Raw genomic sequence first — 15893 nt, 5'->3', positions numbered from 1 at the left:
TCAATAGGTGGCACTGACTGACACTCCCATGTCTAAATGCACATATATACCCTGTATAAATGTACATATATATATATATATAAAGTAGACAGGGGGATAAATGCCACCGTATCTCAGTGGTAGAGCATCAGACTACTTATTCGAAGTTCGCAGGTTCGGAACCTGCCGGTGGCAAGTCATCTTTCTGTCCACTTTTCTTTCTTCAAATTTACATAACAATTACTTGTAATGACATCTCCTTTGCTTTCTCTGACATTAGTGCGTGTTAGTTCCCATTAATATTGTGCCTAACAAAAGGAAACGAGCCTTTAAATTTACACTTTCCTTCATTTCAGTGGGTCTTTTTGTGTATTTTCTTTTTTTTTTAAGCTATTCTATCTCAAGTATGAACAAACTCGCCCAAGCATTTGCTTTAGCATTGGCAGCCTTTGGAAGAGTGTTGTCTCTCAGAGGGGCATTGTTTCTTTGGTCCGTTTAATCTCGCGGGATGAATCTGTCACTCAGGGTACTGGCATCCAATGCGTTTCCCGTGCTGCTGCTGCTGGCGCGCCTCTTCCCATCGGTGGTGGAAGGCAGCTTTCGGCTGGAAGACTTTGTGCCGTACGTTGCACAATGTGCCCGCAGCCCCGTGTGGAAGGTGCGTGCCCTGGCAGCACGTGCCCTGGTGCCACTGGTGGCCCCCTCTGCGAGACGCACTTTACTGCTGCAGCTGATCTCGTCCCTGCCAGCAGCCAACGACCGCTGCATTAGCCACAACGCCGTTCACGGAACACTCCTTCAGGTCAGAATGCTGATACTCCCACCTTTATGAGCTGTCTCTGACATGTTTTAACAGCGAAGCTGTTCTTGATTGAGCCTTTTATTTCCAGAAGCTGAAGCTGTCAGACCATGGGATCTCACTTAGACCAGTTGAGCGCAAACGTGTATTTCAAATGTTGTGGCAGATTCGTGACACCATGTAATCTTACTATACAATCACATAGACACGTGCGCTTACAGCTTTGCTGTCCATGGTTTTTCACAATGTTGAACAGGCTGAATTTTTTTTTTTTGTAAGCAGTTAGGCCCAAACCAGGGCAAATCGTTAGTACTATCTTGAAGATGCATTGACACAAAAATGTGGCATTCTTCTTGTTTGTTTTTTATCCACTTTCTCTTTTCTTTGGTAAGTGGTTGATGGCCCACTTACTACAACTGGAAACCTCATTTGCACCAGCACGATACGGTTAAATATTTGGAGAGGCTTTTATAATGCCCAGTTGCAGTTTTAGTTTTAGAGAGCATCGAGAGAGGTGGCACCATGGTGGTATTTTTTTAAATAAGCATAGCTTGGTCTTCAAGAATGGAGCTCTACAGCGTCATCAGGGCCTTCTCAATAGCTAGCCTGCTTTGGTTCTCAATACTGCCTCAAAGGTGCCACAAGGAAATTAATGTCTGTGCTCTTAACATTGCCTATTTCAAACTATCCTAAAATGTATGCTGTAAGTACACTTGCGAAGTCCCCACTGTGTCTTAATTCTTCCTTTTTCAAGTGAGCGAAAGGCCCACTGCACGTCTATAAGGCAACTTTCATTCTTACGTAGCTGCTCACTTTGTTGATACATGCTTTTGTGGATGTCAATGATTAAATGTGATTAAATGTGGTGACGATGATTAAACGCCCACTCGTTGCACAGTTCACATGCTTTGACGTATGGCACGATTCTGCATTTCTGCCGCACTATATTACATGTGCATTACAAGACTCCTTCCCCTACATGGCATTCTTACATAGTCGTATACAAATTGAAAGAAGTTATGGTGACCCCGCTACTCACCGTAGCGGATCACAGCGGGTTCACGCTTAGCGAGCCACAGGGCCGCGACTCCGTCACTTACTCGCGTGTAGCGCACCGCTCCGCACGCGCTCAACTAATAAGGCATTTAGCGGGGCGCAGCAAACACACAGTGTTCCAATACAAAACACACAACACTTTATTGCCTTTGGCGGCGCCCCGAACAACAGTACAACATCCGCTCCCGGAACGCGGGGAGCAAAGGCACCCGCACGCGGACGTTCACAATAAGGGGAAACCGCGAGCACGTCGCAGCTGGCAATGGCGAGCTTTGACACGCCGGTCGGGAAAAGGTCCCTCGCGGCTATGCTGCGCACTCTCTCGATGGCCACTGGGCCTGGTCGCAAGTGTTAGGGCAAACCTCGTACGCGTAGGCCTACGGCAAGTGCGGCTCGGTGTGGTACGACCACTCAAGCAATAGGCACCGCTGTGGACTTCGCGTACGCTATCGAAGCTAGCACTCAAGTAAACACGCCTGCCGAGGTGCCCAAGGCCACCCCAGGCAGGCTACAGTCCGGTGATTCCCAAAGGGGACGCAGACGAAGAAAAACACGTGCTTACCCGGCGCCGACCACGGAAAAAAAACCGCTCCCTCGGCGCGCGCGTACCGCGTGCCGTGCCCGCACGTGGCGCCATCTATCGCCACACGCCGTTATCAGAGCATAAAGAGCAAAAAGGTGTGGCCGTGCGGCGGAATGCCCGCAAAATGGTCGCGGGCGTGCCTCAGATCCCCACAAAGTCCAGAGAGGCCCCGCACTGGAGACTGAAGCGTGTCAGCCTTAAGCCTCTGCGACTAAAGAAATAATCTTGCTGAGGTTGCAAATCTACTGAATCAGTAAATGGGTCCGAGCTAGTTGGTACAGTGCCATTATGAAACTGGTAAGCGCGCCACGACGGAAGCAGTAAAACAACACACAGAGCACTACTACCAGTTATACTAAAGTAGCGCTCTGTGTGTCGTCTTCTTGTTTCAGTCTTCGTGCACCTACAAATTTCTTAATGTCATTCAGCAAAGTTCTTCCAAGGTGGGGTCGCCTGCTGTCTGGCTCATGACGCCATTCTGAAGTATGCATCCATTGTGTTCATCTGCCTTTGAGGAGGAAATTCTGTGGACTTCTAAAGCTGTGTCCGATTACAGTGTTTTTTTCCTAAGCAATTTAAAACAATGACACGTCTTTGTGGCAGAACATCTGCTTGCCATGCAGCAGGCCTGAGTTCGATTCTTGCTCTAATCGAAGATTTTTATTATTCATCTTATTTTCACGCTTCTTTATTTTTTGTTCACGGACAATGCTGCTTTTTCACTCACCACCAATGACGCCGACGTCGGAAGTTGTGCAAAATGAGCTCTGTAATGCAATCTTGTTAAAACGTTAGCTTGTGCTGGATGTGACAACATGTGCATGTTAGTGCTATCTACACAACTGCAGCTGAGAGCACATGCAGGCAACGCAACAGCCAACACTAAAGCATGACATGTGTGACAGTTGGTTGTTTACAGTCAGGCAAAGTTACTGCCATTGTTATAAAATGATCAGTTTAGCATCTTGTGCTGCACTCGGCTTAATATCATAAGTGCAATTATCATAATGTCACAGCATCTGTAGACAAAAATAAGCGGCATACAGTTGAACCGCACTACAACAAAACTGATGGGGTGAGGAAAAAATTTTGTTGAAGTGAAAATTTCATTGTAGTGAAATCGAAAAATTATAGCTGATCTGAGCTAGCCAAACAAACATTTATTCCCATAACACAAAAAGTGTTGGCTGCTTCCTATTCTCTTCCTGGAGCGTCACGATGTGATTCTCACTCATGCACTGCGACGCCATGGTGAAAAGCATGCTGAAATAATCAGCATGCTTTTCATCAGCATGCCGTTGTGGCCATGCAATGGCCACAATGGTTTTCATGAACGAACCTAACAGTTAGTTGCATTAGCATGTTAACACCAGCAGCTGTCCACCATCAAAGTGTATGCAACAATGCCGAGATGAAGGTGGGGTATCGTACAGCGGTGACTTTTGCCTTATTCTATGCTATTCCTATTATCCATCACTTGCGGCTGGCTGATTTTGTTTATAATGCAGACAAACAGCCGCTCTGATTAGTTACCAAACTGGCCAAGTGCAAACAGAATGATAAGCATCGGAATCGGAAAAGGCATCGTTCCGTGATTGCACCCCGCAGCTGCATGAAATAAACCATGAACTGGGGTGCTATTCTGGACATTGTCAAATTTCGCCATGTCAGATTCCGCCATCGATCGTTGCTAATTGACCAAGTGAGCTGCTATGACCTCTCTGATTGGCTTAAAATTCCGCCATTACGAAATTTGACAATATGGTGTAATTATACAGTGTGTAAAATAGCACCCCAGAGTGACTGAGCTTCAGCTTTGGATCGCCTGCGGCTCAAAAGCAAGCCAGTGGCAAAAGCAGGGCAGTCTCATTGCCATTGCTGTCGAGCAATGGCGGCACCCATGCTTGGTAAACAGCGGCGGTTTCTGGTTGTGCCAACGTGTTATTTAGACTTCGTCGACATGTTTTAAGGTTCTGAAGGTCCATCAAAATGTTAAAGATTGTGTTTACTGCATAACATTAAATATCTGAGCCTGGAATCACACCGTCTAATTTCATTGAAGAGGGATGGCAGAAGAAGAAGTGCTCGTTGTGGCGAGAATATTTATGCATTGACTCCTACTGGCTACTGACGGGGAACTGAGAATTATTTATTGTAGTGGAAATTTCGTTGAACCGGCATTCGTTGTAGTGGCATTTGACTGTAGTATAGTCACTCATAAACATTACTATACTTGTAAACACGGCCATGAGAGAGAAGTCAGGGACATCTTGAGCAGCGTTTGCATTGTCCCGACTTCTCTTGCGCCTGATTTGCATGCCTTCCATCGTTTGTGGCGAGCCCCTACCAACTAGATCAGCTTCCTATCATTTTATGCTATATTGTCACACACACACATAACCCGTACCACAAGTTTGAGAAATTCGTGCGCAAAGTCTCTTGCTTTTTTGTGTAGGTGCTGCAAGTGATAGGCTACACGAGGCAGTCTTGCATGGAGCCATCCTTTGCTGCGCTGTTCTCGACCAAGCTTGAAGAAAAAGTCTGGCTGGCCAGCTCGTAAGTTATAGCCTGAGGCTCCTAAACTGTTTTCTGTGTCCGTGGTGGGCTCTTATTTGACTGGGCATAGTAGACTTTCAGTAATTCAGAACTCTAGGGGACACCAAATTTTGTTTGAAGTACAGTAGTCTCTCATTAAACGCAACCTGAAAGGACCAGGAAAAGATGTTCATTTACCAGGAGTTCCATTTATTGAGAGAAGCAACAATGCAGAATACAGCTACGAAACTAATCATGTCAAAAGTGTTTGTTCCATTAAAGCAGCGGTTGCGTTTAACACATTTCTGTTTACTGGGGGTCTACTGTACATGACGTTTCAATCATCAGGTGCAAGGTTAAGCTTGACTCAGTGTAACATGCCAGAAGTAGCAGGGATGGCAAATCATCACATCTGTTGCTGCTTTATGATAAGTGCAGACCTATGACTATCGGCTTTCTTTCTGACACTTTTAAAAATATACAAATGCGAATGTTCATCTAGAAGGGACAAAGGCAGCAAATATTTCCTGTATGGATAGGCAAAAAGTATGAATCAACAGAATAAGCCAACCGGTACAGCTTTGATCGAGTACCCTATAAACGCATTGAAAACATAGCAGGCCAGCAAAAAATGGTGTAGCTGAAATCTTCGATTGTTCTAAAATATGCTGATATCAATTTGTTCAAGAATAATTGATAAATTTTCCCAATAAAATTGGGAAAATCATTAAAATTGGGCAAATCGGTTTTTATAATATCTTAATTACCTCAAAATATCAACCATCTGCATGTAGCAGGCACCGATAAAATGGCGAAGCTGTTGGCTCGCAAAGAATCTTTTGTTTTGCCAATTATTTTAGCTGGTTGAATGCACTGGGTGAAGCGGGTGAATGAAGTTGGAGCGACAGGAGCAGTAGTGGGTGTCGTGGGAGTTGGAGTCGCGAGTAGTGGGCCTTGATGTCCCGGGGCCGGCGTAGATCGTCCAAAAAATAGCTTCGCATAAAATTACCTCAGATAAGAACAAAGGAATCATATTTTTGCTTTTAGCAGGCTATGAAATACTCAGTGTGAAGAATTGATTTGTATATGATATAAATTAAAATCTTTTTCTAAAAGACAAACATCACTCTGTGTATGAAATTTCGGAGTTTGAATTCCCGAGAGTTCCTTGCACTTTAGGTTTGGGTTAGTGCAGCGATTCACTGTTGTGGATAGCGCAGCATATTGCCCATTTTATTCTCTTTCAGGATGAACAAGTGCTTTGTGTCAAGGGCAGCGTATCTGGACGTCGTTTTGTCCTGGCTGCAATGTCTTCCAGAACCCAGCCAGCTGGGTAAGTTGTTTCCTTGCATTTCCCATTGCCTTCCTGACCGTCAATGCAAAGGTAGAGTAATATACATGTTGTGTGGTACGGTTGATGTAGTTTGTGAGATTCCATATCAGGAGACAGCTACTGTAGGCAGTACAATTTGGTGCAGGTGACACCATTCGTGAAAGTCTGTGAATGTCTTACTACCGATTGTCTTTTGTTTTGTGTGTCACAATAATATGGCCGGAAGGACTGCGTTTCAGGCATTTAAAAAGATGAAAAACTTACCCTGGTAGACTGTGAAATTTACCGTATTTACTCGCATAATCCTCGCACTCGCATAATTCTCGCACCCCCCACATCGCCCAAGAAAAATACGAAAAAGTTTTTTCCTCCAGTAATTATCGCACCCCCGAAAACTGCCGCAATAATGTCGTCTGCTCGTTCCAGCCACTGATGATGATAGCACGCATCATTTGGCGCCATCTCTTAAGCATCAAGCATACTATTGCACGGAAACTCAATTCAATCCAAGCCAAGCCGAAGTGGCCACTGCGCGTTGTGGCGTGTTTTGTATGTTGTGTCGGTTATCTTAGCACGTTATGGGGCGATACTAAAGCCACACGGCTGCCCCCTTCTAGCCACCATACGGCTGCTCCAAGTTGCAAGTGATAGATCATATGCTAAACAACGGCAACAGGGCCGCCGGTAGGCCCTTCAAAGCCTACGAGTTTTGTGTTCGCTACTAGTGACGGCAGCTGAAAGCCACCGAGACGCGTTGGGCCTGCCGTGTGCCTAAAACTGGGATTGATGGTAAACTTTATTTCTTCAGAAGAAAACTGCGGACGATTCTGTTAAATAGCCATCAGCCCCACCTCCGTGCATCAGCCCAATACTGACGCTTACCTTTCGAGGGCTCCTGTTGAGTGCCGACCGCTACCGCTACGCCCGCAACGCCCACAAGCTTCGCGTATGGTATTCTAATTCTCGACTATTTGCTTCCACTTTTTATTTCTCAAATAAATCTTGCCTTGTGTTGAATCTCTGCTTTTATTGTTGAGGTAAGTTCTAATTAGTACTTTGTAAAGCTTGCTGTAAGTTGCTGGTGTGAGAATCTCGATTTGCGGCCACTTCGTTTTTTTTTTTCGCTCTCTGCGTTTTCGTGGAAAGTTTTCCCCACGTAATTCTCGCACCCCCCAACTTTGCATCAAGTTTCCGGCAAAAAAAGTGCGAGGATTATGCGAGTAAATACGGTATTGGGGGGAGTGTTGAACATTGGCTGAAGAGAACACAACATGATTTCTCGAATTTATTTGCTATTTTTCCTGCTGCCCGTAAGTTGCTCATCCACACATTTAGCAATGCAGCTGCAGTGCACGAAATCAAATTGGTAGGACTGTGCCTCTAATACCTGTACCCCATAGGCACAGAAAGTCACATTAGCTTCATGTCATTTGCCATAATACCATTTACGGCTTCATGAGTTTGCCAGAAATCATTGAATGCCTGCAAAACATGTACTCTTAGTGCCAAGTTTGCACAGTTCAGTTTGTGTGAAACATTTCAAATAGTCTTTATTGTGTGAAACTCGTTTTATATTTACCTTTAACAAACCTATTGTCATCATTCCCTAATTGCACTCAGTGACATTCAATTTAGCATTGCTACGGCTTTGTCATGAAAGGTGCTATGTGTCAATGGTTGGGTGCAGTGTTGTAAAGGAAGGCTACATGCTCAAGCTAATGACAGCATAGTATGCTTATGTTTACATATTTCTAGTGCCAAATGTAAATTGCACTTCTGAAAAATGCATGTTTATTTCTTGTTACTTTCTTCAGTTTTAGTACCTTAATTAAGAATGCTCCCTTCAAAAGTAACTGTTGTCACTGTCAGCCCGTCAAGTGCCATTAAAGTGGCCCTGCAACACAAGTAGCCCTTGAATGGATTTTTTAAGCAAGCTTGTTGCCTCTAATTCACCGCCGCAAAAATGTTTAAAATCTGTTCAATACGAGTGGAGTTACAAAGATTTGTCGCACCCTGTGATTGCATTCTCTCTTCTCTGGTCTCAACGAAAGCACTGGAAGCTAAGCAGGGAGGGACAACATGGGGAAAGAAAATACGTCACGCACGCCTCGTGACCTTGAGCACTTTTTCTCTCCCCCCCCTTTTTTCTCCTTTAATAAACGACTTTTCAGCGCGATCATGCACGCACACACGCATGGACAAGTCATGGCCTCCTGCTGCAGCCCTGGTAACGACAAAGCGCGCCGTGCCCTAAACAGCCAGTGGCTGATACAATGGCTGCTACGACTGATTTCTGAGCTTCTAGTGTCATTTGTTGAGAGAAGGCAATTTTTAGCTGAGGCCGCATGCTGTGCTATAATATTTGGATCGCGTGTTCTCAGGAGCATCTACAACAAATTGGCGGCATTTTCTGACCATGCTAAAAAAAAGTGTTGCAGGGCCCCTTTAAATTCAGACACAACAAAAAAAAAGATGTAATTAAGGAATTTTAAGGTTAACTGCTAGGTGTGATTTCTTGTGCCTGTGTGGCGGGGGTATAAGTTAGGTTGACTTTTTAGTATTGATCTTGTGTGTTCATTCTCTCCTGTGATGCCTTCTACGATCAAAGTTGGTTATATCGATTTTGAAGGGGTCACAAAATGGTTTTCTATATAAACTATTCGATATGTAAAAAGTGTTAATTATCGAAAATATTATCATGGAACAATCACAACTTTTCAGTGAAGACAGCAATTTTGTATGTGTGTGTTCAACATATGCGGGTTTGTTTGATCAAAGAGTTACACTCAGAAGATGAGAAAATGATGAATTCCTGTTTTACAATTCATGCTGCTCATGAGTCGGTTGCCAACAAGCACTCGTTTTAGAATTCAAAGAACAGTTTCATTTTATAGCTTTCTTCTATGACGTATAGTGGGCGTGAGTAAGTCTTGCAGTGAAAGCTGTTGTGAGATCATGATAAAAGCTGATTGGAGTCGCACAGTTGTCCACTGCGACTGCAGCTATTCGTAACTGCTTTTGCGCACAATGAGAGAAAATAATAATAACCAGAGTCAAACGGGATTGGCACCCAGTCTGTGTAACGTGGCATTCGGGTATTCTGCCATAAAGCTATGCAGGTGCTTGAGCCTCCTTCACAAAGAGGCCCTATACAGGTGTCATGTCTGGGATGGAATCACATTTACATCATAGAGAAATGAAAAAAGGTGAAGAGTGGACACTCCCATAGACCCCAGCGGCCCAATCGACTCTTGCACACCTAGAGGTTGATGAGAGCAAGTGGCGTGCGCTTCCGGTTTCGGTTTCACTGGCGCAAATTTTGAATTACTTTGCATACCGACGTTTGGCTATGACGAAAGTTCATGATTTCAGACCACTATTCATCGCCCAAATGGATAGTTTTTGTAGGTCGTTTTGATTTAGCGATTCCCTGTTTTGTTTTGTTCAGTGGTTCGTGCGAATCGGTCGTGACGTAATTTTTATTTCGATTAAGTTATAATAAAAAGAGATGCAGGTAATGATAATTCACTACGGTTTTATTCATCGCGCTTGTGTTTTTCTTTTGGAACAAGTGATCAATGTATATATCAGTCAAAGAAACAGAGCATCCGCAATGTTTTATTCAAAGGCAAGGTAGTGTATGAGAATATAAAAAGCACAATATGACAAAGGTAGACAACAAATGCATCTCGCTTTACAAATAAATTGTAACAAATATTGTAACAAATACATAGAGAACACAGACATCGCACACATCGCTAGAGTTGGCAGAAGCCGAGAAGCTGGTGAAGTATGACACACCGGGCCAGTGGGTAAGTAAGGATCTATGGCAAAAACACAGCGCACAATGCTGATGAAGAAGGAAGAAGTGACATATACACAGCAATGAAGTCGCAAATCACGCTTGGGCTTAACCGAAATAATGCATAGAAAAAAAGAGCGCACAGAAACCACACGACACAATATAGCAGAAAGGCAAAGGTGCAGTGTGCTGGCTGTGCTTAAGAACAGCTAGTCCAAAATGAAAAAAAGCAGACTTGATGCCTGCTTGTCCTCAGAAAGGTAGGGCTTTGCAGCTTGCTCACTACCTGAAAGACAAACTTTATGCTACAACACTGGCAGGTCTTGTGGCTTTTGTTATGCGTCGCCTTCATCAAAAACTAAAGATCCCAAGTGATTTGCGTCTGGGTGTTGCTGTGACGCTTGCGAGCTAAAATAGATTGTAGTCATCACTTTATCCAGAATTGTGGACTTTAATTGGTGCTACGAGAGCGGTATTACAGGGCTAATAAATAGCAGAAGGAAACCACTTTGGCTCATTATTTTTCACAAAGGCTCTACATTGTACGTTATCACTCACAAGCTATATAAAAATAAAATGGCAGCGTCCGCAGCCCCATCAAACGCTACAAATTTGGGTATTCTTTTGAAAATTTTGATGGGCAAGATGAGGAGGTTGATGAGAAGCTAAAATACGAAAAGCGTGATAACATGAACCGTGCCCACTTCATACTGTGTTCCTTACCCGCTCGAAGACATTTCAACAAGCGGTTTTGTTATCGATATATTACTTGAGCTGGAGAGATAAAGCATACACAGTGACCAAGCGACCCATAGTAAAGTGTACAGTTCGCCCGTATTTGCTACAAAAAATACAGACAGGATACCCAACATTCTTTTTAAGGTTATGCAAATCACTTCGAGCGAATACACAGTGTTCGTACTCCTCATAGCGGGTAACCAAAACAATGAATGCAACAAAGGAGTGGTTAGTCCAGTTGAACTGAATATAAGCATATAAGACCATAATGAAGTCTGCTGTAACGAAGTAATAACATAACAAAGCTATTGCAGGATTCGGCTCAACTCGAATACTTTAGTGTAAACCCGCCGCTAATTGCTAACCTTTGAACTTGTCAAGCTGTATGCCCGAGATTGAAGACTGGAACCTAACCCTGTCTAAGTTTCGGTTCACAAAACGCACATGCCAACATAAACGAACCCGGCAAAACATTTTCAGAAACTTAGCGCGACACCCAGCAGAGCAGAAATGAAAATCGCCAACACTTGACAGATGGTGATACAAAACATCGCACACTTTCAGGTGATGTGCAGTGGCCTCAATTATGGCAAGAAAGTGAGATTCAAGTTGTTGTACGTATGCAAAAGCTGCTTCTGATGGCACAGTGAGATTCCCGAAAAGTTTGCTGGGGACGTGGTATGCTTTGAGCATTGTGAAATACTGGTGGGTACCCTTAAGCGTCTCACTGTCGTCTTTCAGTAACTGTGGGCAACTGCAACCGTCACATGCATTCCGAAGGAAGTGTTTGATGAGAAAACCAGCTACATAATATGCAGCGGAGTCATTGATAATATTGGAGTGAATGTTTGTCGCAAGTTCAGAGAGATCGTCTAGAGCGGGAAAGTCGTCAGGCTGTGGCTGTGCACACTCCTCATTATCCACAAGAGACGCACTGGTGAGGGAGAATGGCGAGAGCTGCTCTTGGAGGACGTCACATTCATCATCCTCGACATTTCCGTATTCTGACAGCTTGAAGAGTTTTCTTATGCAGATGTGCTTCAGGCCACAAATAAATTGTGCTACATTGGGGTTGGTGTTGCAACCCTGTTTTTGCCTAATGTGGCCAATTATGTTCTCCAGAGGATCCTGTTGAAGCCTGCGTGTTAACAGGTATTCAAAATTGTAATTTTTGGAGAGGTCGTCCCATAGTTGACAAATTGCCTGAATTGTAATTTGCCAACCTACGATGGTTTGTGGTTGACGTCTGCCAACAAACTGCCATGATGCAATCCAGGGAAGCTGGCCTCGGAGGAAGTCAATCAGCTCTGAATCATTTTTCATGATTGCATGCCGCAGCTTTTGCGAAGTTCTTTTTTTACTCGAGCTGTTCAAGGCATCGAAAATCCTGTCCATACGATCACAAAATTGAGCTGTAGTGATGGCCGAGGCAGGCAGCACCTTCGCATACACCATTGCCGTGATAGCAATCGAAACTGATGCACTGAGGACCTGAGTTGCTCTGCTGACCTTCATATTAGAAAAAGGTTTCTGATGAACGTGCCGTTCAGTCAACTTTGGAGCCAATCGCAACCTCAACTCATGTGAGGATTGGTAAAGGCTTACAATGTGCGACCAGTTAACAATGTCATCCCCAATGTATAACTTGTGTGCTTGGACATTATTGCGCGTTGTTTTAATTAAATGCGGAACATCAAAAATGTAATATACCCGCTCACCATTAACTTCAAAAAAAGGCTTTGCTACAGTCACTCTTAGTTGGTTAGCGAGACTTACATTTGAACTGCCCTGGTCACAAATGACTGCTTTCACTGCAATATTAATGCTCCTAAGCTCCAAAATGAGTGACACCAGCAAGTTATGCATAACAGATGATGGTGTTGATGTGTGCCCTATAGTAAAAGCAACCGGTTGAACCCACTTTCTCGAAACACCAACAAGCAGAAAAACCAGTGCTCGATCAGCGATGGTTGAAGTGCAATGAGTGCCATCATCTGTAAAACCCTGGACAACGTCTCTTGAAGCATCATAGTACAAATTCTTTTTGAGTGCTATTTCGTCGAAAACTAAAGCGCACACTCGGTCCCGTTCATTCCAAGCATGAGTATTTGTTGCAATGGAAGTAAGGATTCCTGGAATTATGCCCGGAGTCATCTTTACATTAGCTAGCCACCTCCTTAATGAACGCCGGGAGGGCAAAGAAAAATATGGAGCCAGAAATCGGTATGCTCGCGGGCCTCGGAAGTTTAAGTGAAGAGCGAATTTCTTGAACCACACGGGAAACCGCTTGCCTTTGCGTTTGGGCCTCAAGCGAACATGTGCAGAAAGAAGTTTAAAAACCTCCTCGGTGACGTGCGGTCGGATAACTTCAAGGGCCTTCGAAGTCGATGACGGTGCTTGGTGAGGCTGTCTTTGCAGTCTTTTGATAGTTTTCCGCTGTGCTGCTACTTTGGCTTGCAGATGTTTAATGGTTTGCTTGTACTTCATTGATGGAGACATTGTCGCTGGCACACAGGAACGCACTGCAATAAACAAAAAAATTGATGTAAAAGCGAAGAACAACTAATCCCATACGAGCACTTTCCTCGCTCTTTCAGACCCAAGGTGCACAACTTTCTGTGATACAAAGTTTTCGATTCCACTACCTAAAAACAAACCATTCACAATGTTGACAATGCACAAAAAAATGAAAATCACTGAGAGCCCACCCCTACATTTTGTAAGTGCACACGTATTGTCCTTTTGAGGATAGTTTCCTCAGAATGTCCTAAACATAAAATAGCACATTAAAAACTGCTGCAATAAAAGCATAGTCACCATTATCTCAAAGGCACTCAGGCGTGGAGCTGTTGGCGGAGACGTCTTCTGGAGGGTCTTGTGAAGCTTGTTCAGTGCCTCGGACAGTGCTGTCGGAACAATCTTGCGAGCGGCCTGCGGAAGGCTCTATATCAATCCACTCTGGTGTTGAAGTGAACATACAACTTACCGGCCACACAGGTTCCTTTTGTGACAGCTGAACGACTGGTTAAGGTTTTCTCCGGCAAGACGAAATCAGCAAAAATTCTTTCACCAGCTACAAGGGAGCTGCCACCTGCAGAGGTTTGGTCAACAGTCAATTTGGGTAAAAAAAAAAAGAAATCGCGACACTGAACGCACCCTGTTCATCGGGGCACCTCAATGTGTGGGAGCCGCTTTTTGAAGCCTCTACCGCAGGTCCTGAAGAAATGAAATTACGACAATGTGTCAGTAAGAGGCTTAAAATAACACAAACTGAAGCTCATCCGCACCTTGCAGTGCAGCTTCTGCAGCCATGTCACAGTCACTACTTGAAGCGACGCTCAGAGAACCTGCATATATGTGCAGTTGGTACAAGTTACAAAGCTTGTAGCATGGATAAACTTAAACAGCTCTTTCAAACGCATAAATTGGTCGAACGTGGAAGAAAAGAGATGGCACCAACTAGGAAACAAGTAATTTGTGATTTTTGGAATTATCAACAGTGGCAGCTTTCACTGATGAAAGGTATACGTACATGTGCACTCAGGCTTGAAGATAACGTGAAATAGCCCTTTAAAGTCTTTCAAAACAAGTTGCGCAGGTCCAGAGCATCAAAACATGACAGAAATGTAAAGCTGCTGTTAGGAAGGTAATAGCCCACAATTCACAGAATTTAAGACTTTCCAAGTGTTACTTCTGTAGTGAGGTTTCTCCATCGGCTACAAAGATCTTCACGGTTAACTGTCGCCACTGATTCAATACAAGTGGCTGCTATTGCACATATTTGAGTTTCAGTCAATCACTTACATGGTGCAGCTGGTTGGACACTGGGAACAGCCATTCTTGTAAGCCTTGTGTGCCCAGGGTCCATGAAACTTTGAGCAGTAAAATGGTCGCTACAAACCCTGTACGTTGCGTACAATAGGCTGGCCGGCTTACTCAGGAGATCATCGCGTCCAGCATACTGCATCCATGCTTTCATCCTGCATTGGCAATGAACTATCAGCTGAAAGGGGAAGTGCTTGAATAGTGATTTTTTATTGTTACCCTCACTTAGCAAGTACGAACAGTAAGCCTACAGACATGCAAACCATACAAAAGCTTTAACACACCTGCCGTCCCGTGGTACGCGGAAGAAACTCGTCCCAGGCTTCTTGTGGGTTCTGCCATTGTTGAAGCACCACGATACACAGCAGTAGCTGCCGTAGCTTGGACCGCCGGACGGCATGGCGTCAGCGCGGTCTGAAAATGTTAGTAAGTGGATGCTTCGCTGTCAAATTACGAAAAAGATATGTGCACGTCATAAGTGTACCAGCAAACCCCTTTGAATGATTAGCTAATCGATGCACAATACAAAACCAGTGATACATCTCTGACCCATAAAACTCTGACTTACAAAGATATACGTCAAGACCACGAACAAAGATCAGAAGTTTCCAGGCCGCTATCCCTTGTAATGCAATGGTATCGCGGCCTGGAAACTTTAGAACACTTTCGTGCGTACGCAGTATCAGCAGTACATTGGGAAGAAAAATCGTAGTTGAAATTTGTGCGGTAAAATCATATTGGAAACGTAAAAAAAAATTTGTGGGCAGCTTGCACTAGTGGCACAAGGCTAGCGAAGAAACGAAGATGATGGCCACTAGGCTAGTCCAGATTTGCCTCCGGCACACCAAGAATTATTCGTGTTCCGAGCCTTAGGGAAACGCGTCGTGAAGCATGCGAGGCCCAGCGAACTATTCTCAATATTTTGCACCGAGCCACCGAGCCTATGACCTAGCTGCCCAGCTATGCTCAGCGCACAGACGCTCGCGTCCGTGGCAGACGCAGCACGCGTCGCCTCGGCTTGACGCCGTGCCGCCTTTGCTATACTGCATACGTTGCACAATGTTCCCGTCTAACCGCCGCATAGAGCCACAAACTTTCTTTTTAGCGAACCTCCCAGTCCTTAACAAGCTTCAGAAAAAGGTTACAACTGCGTAAATGAGACGCCACGTAAGAAACAAACTCGCACACACGAAGCGCAACGTGTGTGTGTGCATCTTTCTATGTTTGTTGCATGGTGTCTTTT

At 44.4% G+C, this 15893-nt stretch overlaps 1 protein-coding gene across 1 annotated transcript in view; it reads left to right on the top strand.

The window, feature by feature from the left end:
* Positions 1–15893, top strand: part of THADA (Thyroid adenoma-associated protein homolog) — a 104680-nt gene that overhangs the window by 72738 nt on the left and 16049 nt on the right. The window contains exons 29-31 of the mRNA XM_075872312.1: positions 505–781; positions 4873–4973; positions 6200–6285. Of these exons, the coding sequence (XP_075728427.1) occupies positions 505–781; positions 4873–4973; positions 6200–6285 (464 nt within the window). The remainder of the gene's footprint in view (positions 1–504; positions 782–4872; positions 4974–6199; positions 6286–15893) is intronic.

The sequence above is a fragment of the Rhipicephalus microplus genome, chromosome 8 (assembly GCF_043290135.1).
Source record: "Rhipicephalus microplus isolate Deutch F79 chromosome 8, USDA_Rmic, whole genome shotgun sequence".
Taxonomy (NCBI): Eukaryota; Metazoa; Arthropoda; class Arachnida; order Ixodida; family Ixodidae; genus Rhipicephalus; species Rhipicephalus microplus.
The sequence above is the reverse complement of the archived record's forward strand: the minus strand, read 5'-3'. Positions and strand labels throughout refer to the sequence as shown.